Raw genomic sequence first — 18,108 nt, 5'->3', positions numbered from 1 at the left:
CCAGGCACCCTTCTCTTCTTCCCTTTAAAGTCATACTTCCTGAGAGAATTGCTTACATATACCGTATCTTTTTTGAAAAAATAACTTCTCATTCCCGGGGCGCCTGGGTGGCTCAGTTGGTTAAGTTGGTTAAGTGTCTGCCTTCAGCTCAGGTCATGATCTCAGGGTCCTGGGATGGAGGCCCAGCATCCAGCTCCACTCTCAGTGGGGAGTCCGCTTCTCCCTTTCCCTCTGCCCCTCCCCCCTACTCGTGCCCTAACAGGTAAATGAAATCTTAAAAAAACAAAACAAAACAAAAAACAACTTGGGGCATCTGGGTGGCTCAGTCTTTGGCATCTGCCTTCAGTTCAGGTCATGATCCCGGGGTCCTGGGATCGAGCCCCACATTGGGTTCCCTGCTCAGCTGGAAGCCTGCTTCTCCCTCTCCCACTCCCCCTGCTTGTGTTCCCCCTCTCACTGTGTCTCTGTCAAATAAAATCTTTAAAAAAATAAGAAATAGGGGCGCCTGAGTGGCTCAGTCGTTAAGCGCCTGCCTTAGGCTCAGGCCATGATCCCAGGGTCCTGGGATCGAGCCCCGCATCGGGCTCCCTGCTCAGCGGCAAGCCTGCTTCTCCCTCTCCTACTCCCCCTGCTTGTGTTCCCTCTCTCGCTGTGTCTCTCTCTGTCAAATAAAATCTTTAAAAAAAAAAAATAAAACTTCCCATTCCATTTTTTTAAGATTTTATTTATTTTACAGAGAGAGAGCGCGAGAGAGGGAACACAAGAAGGGGGAGCTGCAGGCAGAGGGAGAAGCAGGCTTCCTGCTGAGCAGGGAGCCCGAAGCAGGGCTCGATCCCAGGACCCTGGGATCATGACCTGAGCCGAAGGCAGACGCTTAACGACTGAGCCACCCGGGCGCCCCTTTCCCATTCCATTTTAAATTTTGCTCACTCCCCTGCACAGAAACTGCTCTTGCCAATATTACCAAAGATTTTCTAGTTACTAAATCCAAGAATCACTTTTTAGTCCTCATTTCAACTAGCCTTCACAGTAGCATTAGACCATGACATCATTCTGTGATGGCTGTCTTCCTGTTACTCAATTGCTCCTCCGTTCCTCTGCCAGTTTTTCTCTACCTGGCCTTAAATGCTCACATTCCTCAAGCGTTGGACCTAGAATATCTTTCTGTATTTCTTTGTTAGGGGTTGGCACGCCACTGTATGCTGATTGGGCCCATGCGCCAAGAATGGTTATGTTTTTAAATGTTTGGGAAAAATCAAAAGCATAATATTTCATGAGAGGTGAATCCCAGTACCCCAAGCTTTATTGGAACACTGCCATATATTCCTTAACTATTGTCTAGGGCTGCTCTCACACTACAAGAGCAAGTTGAGTAGTTGTGACAGACTATATCCCACAAAGCCTGAAACAGTTACTTAGTACACTTTACAAGGAAAATGTGCTTTATGCTCTGTCCCTAGGTTCCGTTCATTCTGGTGACTTTAATTACCGTTTGTATATGGACGATTCCCAAAGTAACATCTTCTGTCCAAGATCATCTGTAAGGATGAACAGACATGAACATCCAGCCGCCTGTCATTCCAAACGATCAAATGAGGAATTAGGAATCCTTGACACACCTCCCTTTTCCTAACCCCCACGTCCAATCATCAAACCCTTCAAAACAAAACCCAAGTCCACCACTCGTCTCCATCCCTACTGTCTTCCACCCTTTCCCAACGCAGCCGCGCCCAGCTCTAAAGCGAGGCTTTTCAAAACGTAAAGAAAGGCGACTCCCCGCTCGGGTGTGCCCTAAAGCCCTCAACCTCTAGCACTGCCATTCCCACCGCCCTCTCCCGGGATTCCGAGCGCAGACGGCCCTCTCGCGGCCGGAGGCTCGGAGAAACATAAGTTACGTCGCGCTCCGACTCCAGGCTCCTCTCCGCGGCGCCCGGAAAACACGTAAAGGGGCGGGACAGCGTTTTACAAACCGGACCGTGAGGCTTTGCGTTTTCTTTTTCGCAGCCAGCGCCGAGAGAGATGGGTGAGTGTCGCTCTGCGTTGGGACCGGGGAAGGGGAATGAGCTTGATCCAGTGCCATCCTGCCTCGCAGCCAAGTCAGGAGTGCCGGCGCCCCGACCCCTGGCACGGAGCAGCCACGAGGAGGGTGGTGCTCGGGTTCTGGCCGCCGAGGCTCGCTCCGGTGGCTGCAGGGGCTGGGTGCTGCGGGCGCTGCCAACATGGCTGCCGCGGGAAAGTGTCCGGGCTGGGCCGCATGTGGATGATGACACTCTGGTAATGCTGCAAACTCCCGAGTGCGCAGTGGGGGAGCCAACCTTGGAGAGCTGAGCGTGCGGCCCGCCCGGTGCGGGGGTCTGGGGCTCGCAAGGTGCCTGCCCGAGCCCCAGGGGCTAAAGCTTCCGCGCCCTGCTTCCACATGTAGGCATCTCTCGGGATAACTGGCACAAGCGCCGCAAGACCGGGGGCAAGAGAAAGCCCTACCACAAGAAGCGGAAGTATGAGCTGGGACGCCCCGCTGCCAACACTAAGGTGCGTGCGGGGCCCTCGTGTCCAGCGTAGTCTGGCCGCTGCGTGTGGTGGTGTAGGGCTCTGATTTGTCTAGGGGACTGGGCGGCCTCCTCACCTCTACGCGTTGGTCAAAGAGGTTGAGTGGAGACATGTCATGTATTAGGACTTGAAGGGCGCCTGGAGGGAGTGGGCTCGTCGGATGATAGTCAGAAACCTGGTATTTTTGTTGTTGCGTAGAGACTTAATTTTCAGTGTTTTGGAATCAGATTTTTCTTCTTGGAGGTAACTGGAGTGATGAAAAAGTATCCTTAGGTGTGGTTGTGGCCGTCTTGGCCACCTGTGTGCCACTTGCCAGTGCTAGGACTTGTCATAGTTACACTGACCGTTGCCTCCGTCCAGCCTAGGTTCCCTACCTTCTCTTGTCTTGCTCTCCTGGATAACCTAGTTCCTGTTTGTCTTTTGCAGATTGGCCCCCGCCGCATACACACAGTCCGAGTCCGGGGAGGCAATAAGAAGTACCGTGCCTTGAGGCTAGACGTGGGGAACTTCTCCTGGGGCTCTGAGTGTGAGTGAGGCCCTCCAGGAGTGGGTGGGAACTCCACACCTAAAATTTTCTAAGCTTCAGTAAGTGCTTTTAACAGAAGTCCGTGGCCTCCACCAAGATACTGAAGTTTCTCTTTGAAAGCTGTTAAGGTTGTGGTAGCTGGAGAATTCTCTCCATCCTGTTTTGTCTCAACTCCTATAACTGCAGGGATTGGGACTGAATCTAGACACTGTGTGGTTGCCAGTTATCTCTGGAAAGGTGGCTTTGTGGAAGATGAACTGACACCCCATAGCTGGGTAACAGACTAGAGTTCCCTTGCTGTTTCTTAGGCACTTTGGGGGGAAGATGTGGTGGTAGGGGACAACAAGGCCATTTTCCTTCTGGTCTGTAAGACTTGATTCTGAAATTCTCCCGTGAGCAGGTTGTACGCGAAAAACAAGGATTATTGATGTTGTCTACAACGCATCCAACAATGAACTGGTCCGCACCAAGACCCTGGTGAAGAACTGTATTGTGCTCATTGACAGCACACCGTACCGACAGTGGTACGAGTCCCACTATGCACTGCCCCTGGGCCGCAAGAAGGGGGCCAAGCTGGTGCGTGTTTGGGGGGAGCCACCTTCACTGGGGGGGTGAGGGGAGGCCAGCCTCATTCCAGCCTTCTTATGATGAAAACTGCGTCCAGTTCTGCTACTGAAGGGAAAGAGATGAAAGCTTTTAGTGCTGAGGAAGGCAGCAGGGATTGGGATATACAGGGCCCAAGGCTGTGGGGACATTCCTTCCCTGAGCCAGGGCCTGGGGAGCCCCAGCTAACCCATCTATCTCCTTTATTCAGACGCCCGAGGAGGAAGAGATTTTAAACAAAAAACGATCAAAGAAAATTCAGAAGAAATACGATGAAAGGAAGAAGAATGCCAAAATCAGCAGTCTTCTGGAGGAGCAATTCCAGCAGGGCAAGCTTCTTGGTAAGATGGCTGTTGCATTGGGGGGTTGGGTCACAAGATACAGTGTGCCCTCTGCATTTTATTCTTGCCCCTTGTTCTTTTAACTGCCTGCCAGCTGTGTGGTAGAGGCTTCACTAGGAGAGTCGATGACCGCATACAAGCACAACTCAGAACATGTGGTCATCCCATTAGCCTGAAGCTGAAATGGGACATAGGGGGCAGGAGTCCATAGGCCTCAGCTTGGCCTCTGCCTCTAACTTCCAGAAGTATTTTGAGAAGTCTATGTGTGGGCTGAGGGGGCTGTCTCGGTGATGAAAACTTTGTCCAGTTCTGCTACTGACTTAGAGTGACGATAAAGTGTATCTGAGGAGACACTGGGCTTCAAGCCTGCCCCCAGGATACCTGAACCAACATGGACTTCCTTAAGGAGACACCTAGGTTTGGGTAGGGCCGCACTCTTTATTTTGCTAATGAATGCATACTATCTTGCAGCGTGCATTGCTTCAAGACCAGGCCAATGTGGCCGAGCAGATGGCTACGTGCTAGAGGGCAAGGAGCTAGAGTTCTATCTGAGGAAAATCAAAGCCCGGAAAGGCAAATAAATCTTCCTCCTATCTTTGGTCACGTAATAAAGGTGTTTATTGTCCTGTCCTGTGTTCATGTGTGAATATCCAGTTGCTCAGCACGCTCTCACTGAAGGCCAGTCTTAGATATGGGCTGTGCCTTTATATAGCTGAGGGAACATTTCTCACCCCAAAGGCTAGTGTTCAGTGGGAACCAGGGGTGTGGCATGCAGGGCAAGCATAGACTGTATGAGGAGTTATCCCAGCACTGGGCCCCCAGTATTACTGGGGTATTGATTGGAACCTGAAGCCATGCTGCCTCTGTGAATTTGGCTCTTTGAGAGATCCTGTACCCTCTTCCTGTGTGAACCTTGGTTTTAAGGTTTTAGCTTGAAGTTTTCAGCCTGGGTTCATGGATGGCCTAAAAACCCTGAAATTGGGTTCCAAATTTTTTTGGTATTGTTGATAGCAAGTTGTACACATTTACGTATCCTGTCAGCTTTTGGATGTCTTTTTGAAGTAAATTTTCTCTTCAACCCTAATCCCTTCCCCCCTCACTACTCAAGTGTGTGAGATAACCAGTGATTTCTGCATTGCTAAATCTGCAAGGGTCAGCTCTTTGTCTTCAGGTTGGCTACATTGCTCTTGGTATGAAATGTAGTTTGTGCTGCATTTTTTTTAAACTTTAACCCAAACCTACTTAACACCTACACTTGGATATCATAATTGGACTCTCAAAGGTGAACATGTGAAAAACTGGTAACATTCCTCAGCTTTCCCTTTTCAAATAGTTTCTCAGCTATTTGATTATAGCAAATTGTTGCCTTTATACAGCTGCTTAAATCAAAATCTTGGGTCATTCTGCCCTTAGACTCTAGCGTCTAAAGTCCCCAAATCTTGTTGGTTCAACCTTTAACACCACCTCTACTTTCTGACCACTCTTGCAAATAGCACTGAAGGTTTCTCTTGTCCCCGACAGTCCTAGCAATAGTGATCAATGGGGTTTTGACGAGACAGCTTCCCATCTCAGAAGCCTTACCAAACACCCAAACACTATGGAACTCAACGTGACCTGGTTCCTTTTTCTACAGTGCTAGTCATCCTGGCCTTACTGAGCACATGTTCGCTTGCTAGTTCATTTGTTGGGAATATTTTCCTTCACATATCCACATGGCTTACTCTTCAGGTCTTAGACCTTAGTGAGTTCCTCCCTGATAATTTTAAATTATAGTCCCTTCTGTGCTGTTAATCTTTTGCCCCAGCTTTTTCTCCTTATCCCTTAGTTGGGCATAAGTTTTGCTCATTTTCCTTTTTGTCCAGTTAGAATAGAACTCCACGGGAACAGGTATGTTTCCTGCTCTGTTTCCAGTACCTGGAAGTGCATGGCAACATACCAAGCACTCAAATGTGCTAAATTAATTTTAAAAAGAAAAAAAAAAGATTTTATCCAAGTTGAAGATGATGGAAATACAAGCATAACATAAGAGCCAAAGAAATGAAAAATCCAACTGGTTCATTAGCTTAGCTAAATGGCAGAGTTCTGTGAATAGACAATAGGGAAAGAGGAACTAGGAGATGACCCCCCCCTTTTGAGTACAAAAACTTTAGGACATACAAAAAGCAACCCAGCCTTCTCAAACCTTACCATTGGCTCTGGGAGGCCTGTACCCCACTTTTCCTTCCATCCAGTGGTTATCTTAATGCAGCACCATGATTTCAGCTGTTGTTTACAGTATGGGTCAGTTGTAGCAAAGCCACACTAGACACTTTGCCTTTATTTCCTAATTTGAGCTCTACAAGATTATATCTCCCCTTCACTTCTACCTCTAATCTGTGACTAGAACCAGTGTGTTTAGTCTTGGATTCATCCACTATTCATTCCCAAAGCCTTCAGCTGACCATTCTTGCCCTGAAGCAAGGCTAACTCCTGCTAACCCTATGAAAAACTTCAGACACCTACATGAATGGCTATGTTGGGGTGCTTTTGTCTCTAGACTTTGAGATCTAGGCTTAGGTAGCCTGTAACCCATGGTGGCCCAGCAGGAAAGTAGCAAAGCCAGCCTCAGATGTCCAGATGTCAGAGGCTGTGCTCAACCTCGACTACACCCTTGTTTCTTCCCTCCGAGTCCTGTCATCAGTCCCATCCTTTGATCTTAGGACTCCGTTTTGGCAGTCACCAATTTCCTTGGTGGGGGCTGAACTTGCAGCGCGGAGCTCAGTTCAGTCAACACGATCTGTGCTCCATGAGGCTGGGTCCCCCCCAATGCTGCAGGCCCGCCACAGAGCCGGACTCGCAGCTTTCACCCCATAAATCATGCTTTCTCCCGTTCAGCTGGTGGGAGCAGAAAAGGGTGAGGCACTCAGAAGTCCAAACGCCCACCCAAGGTCTAGGCTGGGTGGTGTACAACTGCCTTCACATCTAAGTTGGATCAGCCTCCAGGACAGATTCCCAAGCTTTTACCATATTATCTTTATCCCACTTCACAGCATGCCAACTTAAACAACTGTAATTGCACAAGTAATAAACGATTATATTCTCATTGTAAATAAAAAGTTGAATATTACAGGTAAAGCAAAAGTTCCCCAGCACACACACTCTGATCCCTCTTCAGAGTAAGATTACCAGGGTAAGGTATATCCTCAACATCTTTTTATATATATATTTTTTAAAGATTTTATTTATTTATTTGAGAGAGAGAGAGAGAGAGAGAGAGAGCAAATGAGAGGGGGGAGGGTCAGAGGGAGAAGCAGTCTCCCTGCTGAGCAGGGAGCCCGATGCGGGACTCGATCCAGGGACTCCAGGATCATGACCTGAGCCGAAGGCAGTCGCCTAACCAACTGAGCCACCCAGGCGCCCCTCAACATCTTTTTATAAAGGACTCAAATTGTGATGCCTGGACCAGCAGCAGCACCATCACCTGGGAACTTCCCTAAAAATGCAAATTCTTGAGTTCCATCCCAGATCTAATGAATCAGAAGCTCTGGGAGTGGCACCCGGAACTATTCTGAACAGGCCCTTTAGTGCAGCTGATGCTCCCGCAGGTTTGAGACCGCGCCCAGCAACCTATTGCCCAGGAAATTAATGCATCTGGGTTCTTGTTCCCTAGGCCCCGCCCATTTACCCCAGCCTCACCTTCCCCAAGCAAGCCATCCTACCTTCTGCCAAAATGGGCATATTCCCAGCCCCAACGCCGGCCCCGCCATATTGCCCCTTCAAGGTCCGTCCCTGAATTCTCCCGCTCAGGAAACAGCAAGCGACACAGCAAGCGCTCTAATAGCGCTGGAGGTCAGCAGGGGGTTGAGAAAGTGAGCCGAGGTAGGCCTGGGGCAGGCGGGCAGGACGGCCTGTGCCCGGCAGCCTCCAATCAGGGCTCCCCGGCCTCGTCCTCTGACCGCACTGACGCCTCCTCAATGCGGTCCGCGGCCTCGGGGTCGCCACTCTCCTCCGCTCGTAAGCGCAGCACATGCGGGGCCCAGGGGGTTCCTCGCACGCGGCCGAAGGTCCTGAGGCTGATGGCCGGGGAGGGTGCTCCCGCAGCCAGGAAGCGGCCGAGCAGCGGGGTCTGCGTGGCAGGCAGCGGCCGAGCGGACCTTGGGGACGCCTCCACCTGCACGCTCTGCTCGGGGTCGTCGCTCATGCTGCGGGTGGGAAGGCGGGCTGAGCGAGCCTGGCGCCAGGGCCACCCCAGGGCTGGCTTTCCCAAGAGGGTGGGGAGCAGAGGCGACGGAGTCATTGGCGCCCCCAGAGCGGTGGTGAGGACCTGGGGTCAAGCCCTGCCTCCACCAGCGCAGGCCGCTCACCGAAGGTTGAAGGTGGAGCCCAGGAAGGAAGGCCGCAGAGCCTCGGCCGCCGTGGCCACCGTGTAGGGCGGCTGCGCGGAGTCCTCGTCCCAGTACAGGTCTTTCTCGGCGGGAGGCAGGTTTTGGTACATGTCGTCCACGGATAACAGAGACACCTGGGGCAGGCAGCAAGCCATGAGGATCCCCCTGTCTCCTCTCCACATCCAGGCCCAGCACTGGCAAGGAGGAAAGCACAAGGCACTGCCCCCAGACCCCTGCCCACCTGCAAGTTGCGGTCTATGAGCTGGTTGGTCTCAAAGTCGTCATCATCCTCACCAAAGGGGTTGATAATCTGTTCGGCCACCTACAGGTTGTAAGACAGTGTTTTCTGGGCTCAGAGCCCCATTCTCTGTCCCCAAAGGTGAGGTGGGCCCTGGGCCCACATCTCTACAGAGCAAGCTGGTATGACCGGGCTATGTGCCCACCTTGAGCCAGCCAGCATAGAAGAAGAACTGCAGCAGAGTAGTGAGAGGCACATACATGTCCAGGTCCCCCATGGTGGACGCCGCCTCCTGGCCCGGCTCTAAAGGCTCCTGAGGTTTGGCCCGCCCTGCCTCAGGCTCCACGAACTGGCGGCCAACCAGGGAGAGGGCAAAGAAGGAATATACCGCTATGGTCACCACCTGGAGAAGGAAGCCTGGCTGAGTAAGACAGGGAGAAATGCCCTCCGTGACCCTGAGGGCCAGTGAGGGAATCTGACAAGGAAGTAAAACGTGTGGCATCATCAGAGGGGATGGGGGCGTCGGGGGGGGGGGGTCTGGGGATGCTTTGAGGATGAGCCCTTGGTGGTTCAGTGTCTCTCTGGACTGCACTGCCCCAGGGCAGGTACCATCTTTAATTCTCTGTGTCACATGCAGCACAGGACATGCAGTAGGCAGTGGGACGGGAGAGGGGAGAGGCAGTTACTTGGGTGTAGACGAGAGGGATGCTGATCCAGTCATAGTGGAATAGCATGCTGCATTTGGCCCGGTACTTGTTCAGCTCCTGGGGGAAAAGCAGGAAGATGTCGGTGGAGGAGAGGAGGGAAGAATGGGGAAAGAACAGGGGAGCCCAACACAAACTCGGCCTAGAGGCCCATTCTGCTGTCAGGGATGTTATCGTGCGGGGGTGGCGTGATGGGAAGCAGCCTAGCAAAATAGCTGTGAGCACAGACTGTGGATCCAGCCTGAGTCCCAGCTCCCCTGACTAGCTGTGTGACTTGGGCAAGTTTCTTTTCCACTCTGTGCCTCAGGTTTTTGCCTGTGAAAGAGGGATGGTAATGATGTCCCAAGGGCTGTTCTGCAGGCCAGATGAGTTAATGTATGTACAGTGCTTCCAACTGTGTGCTGTACACAGTTGTTGGCACCATCTAAGTGCTAAGTACTAAAATTATTATTCCAGTTTGCAAAGCCAAGGAGGTCAGACAGGCCTGGTCTGGAGCCGACTCACTTCCAGGAGCAGACAGAGAGCAATGTCATCACGGATCCGCCCATCCCTCCGGGCCTGGGCGGCCAGGTTGGTAAACCAGACACAGGGGATCCAGTACTTGTTGAAATCGGATTTCAGGCTCTCAAACTTTTTTCTCTCTTCCTGGGACATGAAACCTGAGGAGATACAGTGAGTGGGGGCGCAGACACCTCCCCTGCCACTAGGACGTGCCCCTCGAGGGTTTGACCTCCCCTCCCAGGAGGCCCATGTTCTGGTCCTGGCCCCCGGGGGGCCGCCCCCGGGCTCCCCAGCGTGGCACCTGCGTTGGCCAGGCTGAGCGCGGGGGCGCCTGTCCACACCTGCGTCCACCACGTGCTCCATGGTGGGGAAGCGCTTGAGCACACGGGTGCTGACCGAGCGCAGCACCAGCACGGATGCCAGGTTGGCATAGCGGATGAGGGTGCGGCGCAGCAGGCGACCACGCTGGTCTACGCCATGCACGCTGGCCGAGATGACGCACATCAGCTGGTCTGGCAGCGGGATGCTTGTATACTGGGCCCACCAGCGGTTCACCACCAGGGTCACGTAGAAACCTGATCGGCCGCCATGGAAGCAGAGACAGGAAGGAAAGATGGAGAGCCCGGGAGTCAGCATGCCCTGCCCCCCAGCCGGAGCACCTGGTCCAGGCGAGGCTGAACCAAAGCAGGGAGAAGGACACCTTTGGCTTCCGTGTCCTGCCTGGCTGTCAGGGGGAACGCCTCTTCGTAAAGCCTCTGCCTTGCTAAGCCAGGCTTGGAGGATGGAGGAGTGCAAACCTCCTCCTGCAGAGAAGTGGTCAAGTAATGGCTAATTCTGAGCCCTGCTTCCCATGAAGGTGGAAAGGGGGTGTCACCTCTCTCCAGCTCCTCTCCAGGACACAGAGTGGGATTTTGAAGCCAGCAGGTGTCTTATCCCTTGGTGGAGTGAGGGTCCAACAAGTGACAGGCAGGGTCTAGCTATCTGGAAATCCTGGACCCCGGACGCAAGTCCCATGCCTGCTGAGCCTGCTCTGGTTGACCTGTAGGCTGTGCTGCTGGGGTAACTTTGACCCTCGGAGCTATCACCTCAACCCAAAGGTCAGGGAAGATGGTCAGAAGGATACCAGGGAGAATTAGAGGGAGCCTTACCCAGTACAAAGGATAAGGGGATGAGATCTGCAGAACGATTACAGTATCGGGCCACCTGAGCATACACATGCCTCTGCTCCTGGGTCAGCAGGAGCCTGGGGAAGGTCAGTTGTAAGCCTGGGTTAGAGGGAAGTGGGCAGCCGAGCACCCACCCCACCCCAGGCCAGCCCTGAGACCTCACCGGTAGATGATGCTGAGCAGAGCATACAGGGCAATGAAGAGGAGGAATTCTTTGTAGAGGAGCTTGTAGATGCTTCCCCTCCAGCGGAGAAGCAAGCTGGAGAAGCCTCCTAAGCGAGCCTCTGCCACTTTGAGGGTGTATGAAACCGTCATGGTGCTGGGGTCCTGGGTGGGAGGTCACATGAGCTGCCCCCAGAGCTGTCCCTCTTTCCCAGCAAACCTTTTCCATAGCTTGCCCAGGCACCCTCCCTTCAACTCTGGTCACACACACCCAGCCTTCACCCTGTGTCAGTAGACGAGGGGAAGAAGCTTCAGAGCAGACAAAGCACCCCCCCACCCCCTCCAGAACTCAGTGGTACGTGGGTCAAGCCAGGACGGGATGGGCCTAGGGGAGCTTAGATCTATAAGCTCTCATGCAAGAGCCTTCCCCGAGATCCTCTTCCACTTGCAGGGCCAGAAGGAACCAGATCACAACTCCTGAGGACAGAAGATCCAACTCTTGCCCAAACCTACTACACTACCCGCTGGGGTCTTGCTGACAGCTGCTCTCCCAAGGCCCCGGGTACTGCCACCTCCCAGTGACACCGACCTACCTGCTCTGGGCAGCGGCCCGCGCTGAGGAAGCAGAACTGGACTAGCCCACACACCGCATGCACTTAAATATCTGCTGGACCCATAAAGCTTAGCTGGCCCGAGGTTGTCATTGATGGATTGAGGCTGTCACCCAGCTTCCCCTGGTCCTGGGAACTAGATGTGTCTCCCTACCCCTGCAGGGCTGGGCTAGGCTTTGGGTGGCAGAAGTGCCATCTGCACTGACCCTACAACTCACACACATGACGTCATGTCCTTGAAACCAGGTTGGCTGGGATTACTGTCCCACGCTCCAGGTGAGAAGACAGACGCATGATGATAAATTGTTATAATCCTAACAGCTACTGATCACAGAGCACTGACTGAGGACACTGTGCCAAAGGCACTGCTATATCAGCGTCTCATGGAATCCTCATCTCAACTCCATGGGGCAGGAAACATCCCCATTTACAGATGAGGCTCCAAGAGGTAAATGACCTTGTTCAAGGTCATCGAAGGCAGGATTCGAAGCCTGAGTTGATGGACTTGGTTGGTGGAGCTTGTAAATAAAACAGCCAGTTATTTTACCAGCAAAATGGGCTTATTCAAAAACAGAGGAATTGCAACTCAGGATATGCGGATATGCAAGCTACAGCAAACCCTAGGCAAGTCCAGAGAACAAAGAAGGGGAATGTTATATAGAGGAAAGAAAAGGGAAGTTGAGTGGGGGCTACTTTGAGCAAAAGTCCACTGGAGGTTGGTGATGTTTTCTCATTGGCTGAGTTGTGACAACTTCTCATTGGCTGGACTCTTGCTCTACAAGGAAAAAGTCTTTCTCCCTCTTGCAGGGGGTAGTAAAGTAGGTCCTTTCCAGTTGGAAAATGCAAGGTATGCTTCTTCCTGTTGGGGTCTGCAATTGAGGACAAATTGGTAGTGTGTGAGAACTCCCCCCATTCTGGCGACCGGATTCTATTTTAAATGTTTCCTTTGTTCAGTTTCACAACTCCAAAGGCTGGAAGTGGCCCAGTTGGGGCTAAACAAGGGCTTGAGCCCTGGGACCAGGGTCCTGTGCACTGGCCACACAGCTAGGCTTCTGGTCCAGGCTCTGGGGGGCTTGGCTTGACCATTCCCCATCCCTATTCCACAGGACTGACAAGGCCACAGGTCTGGGACTCAGGCCTAGGGATGCAGACCTCCCTCAGCCCTGTGTCCAGCATCTTGACTCCTAAGGGTATCTAGCATCCTGAGTGGCCATTTCTGCTTCTAGGCCTCAGTTTCTTCCTCTTTGAAACAGAGGAAATAATATTTGAGGCACCAGCTCAATTACCTACCCAGTGCTGAGATCACCCACAAAACCCCAGGAGTGGTGGTCCCACTTCTGACCTGTTTTGGGAAGCTCTTTCCCCCCACACTGTGAGCTGATTCTCACCTGCAAGCGTTTCCTAAAGACAGGAAGCATGGAGAGGTGGTAGGAGCAAAAGCTTGGGAGTCAGACAAACCTGGGTTTGAATTCTAGCTCTCTGTAGCCTTATACAAGTTACCTCATCTCTCTGAACCTCAGTTTCCTCCTCTCCAAAACAAGATCAATAACACCTTCCACACAGGGCAATTGGGATGATTCAAAGAAACAGTATCCAGAGTCTGGAGCACTGCAGGCATTTAGCCTGGGCTGCTATTACCACGAAGAGCCAAGTCTGTGTTCCCTTTAGTTTCCACCTACTCCTTCGCAGATGAAGAGGCAGAGACCTTTCCCCTGAAGCCTTTCCGGCCTGTCCCCAAGCCAAACAGTGCCAGGTCCTGGCTTTTCAGTAGGGTACTCAAGGCATTCTGAGATGCTCCCACCTCTGCTCCCATCACCAGCCTCTGGCCTAGCTCCTTTCACTGCTTCTGCAAGGTCCGGCTCAGAGCGTCCTCAGGGAAGCTTTCCATGATCTTCCCCCTGCCTCCTCCCTCCAGGTTTCCTGTCTTACAGCAGCAAATCGCACTGGGCAGTGACCTGTCTGCGGGGCTCATCTGCCCTCCAGCCCATGTGGCCCTTGAGGACAGGATTGTATCTGACTCATCTCAATAGAGCTGGGGAGGACTTGAGCCCAGGCAAGCTTTGCTTTGCTTTTCCTTTCTTTTCTTTCTTTTTAGTTTTTTCCCTTTTCACCTGAAAGACATCTGGCCCTCCTTTCCCTTTTTTTCTGAGAAACCTCCTGGATGAACAAGGTCTGGAAAACTACTCATGGCCAGAAGAGTCATGTTCTCTTTTTGGGCCCCAGGTGAGCCAGGTGAGATGTCAATATGAGGAAAGAACTGGACTGTGTGTGTGTGTGTGTGTGTGTGTGCATGTGCATGTGTCTCAGAGGTCTGGAAGACCCAGGACCTCTCTCCTGGGGAGGGTGAGATACAGCTCTGGGGCCTCAGCCATCATGGCTGTGCAACCCATCCCAAGCTCTGATCTGTGGCTTTTCTAGAGCATTCTGGGCTGCATACCACTTAAAGAGTCTTGTACCTGGGGGGCCAGGCCTGGGACTGGAGGAGCTTAGGCCCTGAGATCCTGGGAGCTTCCTTGAGGACAACCCAGGCTGCTGCATTTCACTCATCGCCCCCCATCTGCTTTTGTGGCCCTCACCCTCCTGCCTGTTACCAACACTCTGGATCACCGGGCTGCGAACTTCCCACAGAACCATGTGATAAAGGTACAGGACTCGAAGCCTCACTCCAGGAAGGGGAGTCCGCAGTCCCCACCCAGCCCTTCCCTCCTGAGTCACCTTATCTCCCTTCCCAGCTGCTGACAGGTCCCTTTGGTTTATGGTCCAGGAGAGGGAACCACTCCACCTGTAAATCATTTACTCCACCCTTTATCTGTCCTCCAGTTCTTGCCTCTCACTCTCTTCTGGTCCTAACCGCCCATGGCTCTCTCCCCTCCTCACAGCCCGGAGTTGGCTATATGGCTTGGCAGTTTACAGCATGGAGTCTGGGAGCCAGACTGCCCAGATTTTCAAATCTGAACACTGTGAATTACCTTTGTGACCTTGGGCAAAACGTTAAACATTTCTGTGTTTAAGTTCCCCACAGGGAAATAGGATAATACCTTTCTCATAGAGTTGTGAATAATGAATGAATTAATATTTATAAAGTGCTCAGAATAGCACATGGTAAGTATGAAACGCTGCTGTAGCTAGAGCATCTCTCTGGTTTGGCTTTAGTACTTCTGCCTCTGCACCCACCAAAGACACCTGAGATCTCATTGCTGATTCCAACGGCCCCCTCCCAAGTTCTACCCTTACTTGGCAGCTCTCATTTTTTTTTTTAAATTTCAGATAGGCTCCCCATCCAATGTGGGTCTCAAACTCACAACCCTGAGATTAAGAGTCACATGCTGTACTGACTGAGGCAGCCAGGCGCCCGTTGGCAGCTCTCACTCTTCAAAGACTCCCTTGACCTCAGTGACCTGACACTGTCAAGAGATTCTGATTCTTTTTTTTTTTTTAAGATTTTATTTATTTATTCATGAGAGACAGAGAGAAAGAGAGAGAGAGGCAGAGGGAGAAGCAGGCTCCCAAGGAACAGGGAGCCCAATGCGGGACTCGATCCCAGGACCCTGGGATCATGACCTGAGCCAAAGGCAGACGCCTAACCATCTGAGCCACCCAGGCGCCCAAGACATTCTGATTCTGAGAGGTGCCTGGGTGGCTCAGTGGGTTAAGCATCTGATTCTTTTTTTTTTTTTTTAAGATTTTATTTATTTCAGAAGGGGAGGGGCAGAGGGAGAGGGAGAGGGAGAGAATCTCCAGCAGACTCACCACTGAGCATGGAGCCCGACACGGGGCTCAATCCCACGACCCTGAGACCAAACCTGAGCCGAAATCAAGAGTCGGATGCTTAACCCACTGAGCCACCCAGGCACTCTGCATTGGGCTCTGTGGTCAGCACGGAGTCTGCTGGAGATTCTCTCTTTCCTTCTCCCTCTGCCCCTCCCCTTGCTTGTGCTCTCTTTTTCCTTCTTTCTTTTTTTTCTTTCTTTCTTTCTTTCTTTCTTTCTTTCTTTCTTTCTTTCTTTCTTTCTTTCTTTCTTTCTTTCTTTCTTTCTTCTTTCTCTTTCTTTCTTTCTTTCTTTCTTTCTTTTTTTCTTTCTTCTTCTTTCTTTCTTTCTTCTTTCTTCCTTCCTTCCTTTCTTTTTTTCTTCCTTTCAGAGAGAGCGAGAAAGAAAGAAATACAGAAAAATCTTTAAAAAGAGAGAGAGATTCTGACTGAGCTGCCAAGGGGGCAAGGAATGTGGGACACATGCTCAACTAGGGGCAGCAAGGTCTGACAGCATCCTCTAGAGGATGGAGACCCAGAGAACTCTGAAAAACCTCAGCTTGGGCAGAAATTGTGAGATTTTTGGCTTGGGGGAGGAGAAAGAGCATTAATAACAGGGACATGGAGACATGGAGCAGTGTAGAAGGAGGGTAGGTACAAGGACAGAGAAACTGTGACCTCCAGAAAAGTCAGGCAGTGGTGAATAGTGGAGTCAGACCTCTTGGGTTCAGAACTTAACTCTACCCCTTGATAGCTGCATGTGACCTTGAGTGAACAGCTTAACCCCTTGAGCCTCAGTTTCTTCATCTGTGAAATGGGAATAATAATCACATCCTCATCATAAAGCTACTGTGAGCAGTCAATAGCATAAATGCTTAGCCCAGCGCCTGGTGCATGGCAGGTGCATAAGATCCATTCATGGCAGCATATGTTACACTGAGGGAGGAGGCAGAGGAGACTGCCAGGCCCTTTAGTTACAACATTCAGGAGGATCTCCTCCTGATGTCCTGGTTTCTGGAGGAGGGCTCAAAAATCTTGTTAACCTCCCAAGGTGAGAAGACAGTGAAGGGTAACAGAATATGGCACCCAATATGCCATTTTAGCATATTGACTATTTTGAACTGTAGGTACTTGAAAAACAGCAAATGCAGAGAGAGGCCTTCTCTGAACTCCCCTTATCTGCCTAAAGACGAATCTCTAAAAGGACTCGATCGGCATAAATGCCCTTCCTGGGAGTTTCTTCTCATATCACAGGGGAGGAAACTAGAAGTCTATACCACATCCAGACAAACTTGGTCACAAATTATCATATCTCCCATCCATTTTTCTAAGGGTCCATTCATCTTTTCTAGAAATCATTTACTTTTCCTTAAGAGGCCTATATTTCCCTTCCCTTTTCCTTATTAAGATGGTATTTAAGCCTGAATTCTTTTTTTTCTTTTTTTAAATTTTTTTATTGTTATGTTAATCACCATACATTACATCGTTAGTTTTGGATGTAGTGTTCCATGATTCATTGTTTGTGCATAACATCCAGTGCTCCACGCAGAACGTGCCCTCTTTAATACCCATCACCAGGCTAGCCCATCCCCCCACCCCCCTCCCCTCTAGAACCCTCAGTTTGTTTTTCAGAGTCCATGTCTCTCATGGTTGGTCTCCCCCTCCGATTCCCCCCCTTCATTCTTCCCCTCCTGCTATCTTCTTCTTCTTTTTTTTTTCTTAACAGATATTGCATTATTTGTTTCAGAGGTACAGATCTATGATTCAACAGTCTTGCACAATTCAGAGCACTCACCATAGCACATACCCTCCCCAATGTCTATCACCCAGCCATCCCGTCCCTCACCCCCCCCCCCACTCCAGCAACCCTCAGTTTGTTTCCTGAGATTAAGAATTCCTCATATCAGTGAGGTCATTTGATACATGTCTTTCTCTGATTGACTTATTTCACTCAGCATAACACCCTCCAGTTCCATCCACGTCGTTGCAAATGGCAAGATCTCATTCCTTTTGATGGCTGCATAATATTCCATTGTGTATATATACCACATCTTCTTTATCCATTCATCTGTCCATGGACATCTTGTTAAGCCTGAATTCTAAGCTGGACGAGAGAGTTACTCATTTTTCCCTGGTTATCTCCCTTTCTTCCATGCACAAGTTATACATGTTAATAAACTTGTGTTTGTTTTTCTTTCATTAATATTTTTATTGAAGAGTTTCATCTGAAGACCTAAGATGGGTGGTGGTAAGGTTTTGACTCTGTACAAAGTCTTAACCCCCAGTACTTTAGAATGTGACTGTATTTGGAGACTGAACCTTTAAAGAGGTAAGTTAAAAACGAAGCTGTTAGGTGGACCCGTGTCTGATTCGACTGGTGTTTTTGTTTTTTGTTTTAAGATTTTATTTATTTAGTTGAGAGAGAGCACGCGGGTGCGTGCACGAGAGAGAGAGAGAGAGAGAGCACTTGCACAAAGGGGTGGCAGAGGGAGAGGGAGAAGCAGGCTTCTCACTGAGCAGGGAGCCTAACACACGGGGCTCAATCCCAGGACCGAGATCATACCTGAGCTGAAGGCAGATGCTCAACTGTGGTTTTT

The 18,108-nt window shown here is 50.9% G+C and overlaps 2 protein-coding genes, 1 long non-coding RNA gene and 4 other non-coding genes across 8 annotated transcripts; 6 read left to right on the top strand and 1 right to left on the bottom strand.

Annotated features, from left to right (window-relative positions):
- The first annotated feature begins 1,947 nt into the window (after window positions 1-1,947).
- RPS8 (ribosomal protein S8) lies at window positions 1,948-4,652 on the top strand. The gene is made up of 6 exons (XM_028123379.2): window positions 1,948-2,023; window positions 2,423-2,529; window positions 2,974-3,073; window positions 3,474-3,649; window positions 3,888-4,017; window positions 4,489-4,652. Exons 1-6 carry the CDS (start codon window positions 2,020-2,022, stop codon window positions 4,596-4,598), a joined length of 627 nt encoding a protein of 208 aa, XP_027979180.1. The 5' UTR covers window positions 1,948-2,019; the 3' UTR covers window positions 4,599-4,652.
- On the top strand, window positions 2,256-2,335 carry LOC114224328 (small nucleolar RNA SNORD55/SNORD39). Its single transcript, XR_003612345.1, has one exon. It is a non-coding gene; the product is annotated as a small nucleolar RNA SNORD55/SNORD39 (small nucleolar RNA).
- Window positions 2,793-2,896, top strand: LOC114224331 (small nucleolar RNA SNORD46). Its single transcript, XR_003612348.1, has one exon. It is a non-coding gene; the product is annotated as a small nucleolar RNA SNORD46 (small nucleolar RNA).
- On the top strand, window positions 3,714-3,783 carry LOC114224330 (small nucleolar RNA SNORD38). The gene has a single exon (XR_003612347.1). It is a non-coding gene; the product is annotated as a small nucleolar RNA SNORD38 (small nucleolar RNA).
- On the top strand, window positions 4,300-4,368 carry LOC114224329 (small nucleolar RNA SNORD38). Its single transcript, XR_003612346.1, has one exon. It is a non-coding gene; the product is annotated as a small nucleolar RNA SNORD38 (small nucleolar RNA).
- A 3,272-nt stretch (window positions 4,653-7,924) lies between the features above and the next one.
- Window positions 7,925-11,305, bottom strand: BEST4 (bestrophin 4). 2 transcript variants are annotated; one of them, XM_088022458.1, is made up of 9 exons: window positions 11,154-11,305; window positions 10,973-11,067; window positions 10,166-10,399; window positions 9,828-9,982; window positions 9,306-9,383; window positions 8,825-9,022; window positions 8,623-8,703; window positions 8,361-8,515; window positions 7,925-8,198 (listed from the first exon to the last, which is right to left on the bottom strand). In XM_088022458.1, the coding sequence occupies exons 1-9, from the start codon at window positions 11,303-11,305 to the stop codon at window positions 7,925-7,927; spliced, it is 1,422 nt and encodes a 473-aa protein (XP_087878584.1). The 2 variants fall into 2 exon arrangements, with proteins under 2 accessions (XP_087878584.1, XP_027979181.1); XM_028123380.2 differs by having other exon boundaries at window positions 9,828-10,399.
- Window positions 8,146-12,318, top strand: LOC114224254 (uncharacterized). The gene is made up of 3 exons (XR_003612336.2): window positions 8,146-8,646; window positions 9,780-9,893; window positions 11,604-12,318. It is a non-coding gene; the product is annotated as an uncharacterized LOC114224254 (long non-coding RNA).
- The last annotated feature ends 5,790 nt before the right edge of the window (window positions 12,319-18,108 follow it).

The sequence above is a fragment of the Eumetopias jubatus genome, unplaced genomic scaffold, assembly GCF_037043125.1.
Source record: "Eumetopias jubatus isolate StellerSeaLion01/CBP00866 unplaced genomic scaffold, mEumJub1_p1.0 scaffold_4, whole genome shotgun sequence".
Classification (NCBI taxonomy): domain Eukaryota; kingdom Metazoa; phylum Chordata; class Mammalia; order Carnivora; family Otariidae; genus Eumetopias; species Eumetopias jubatus.
This window is presented reverse-complemented; position numbering and strand designations above follow the sequence as displayed.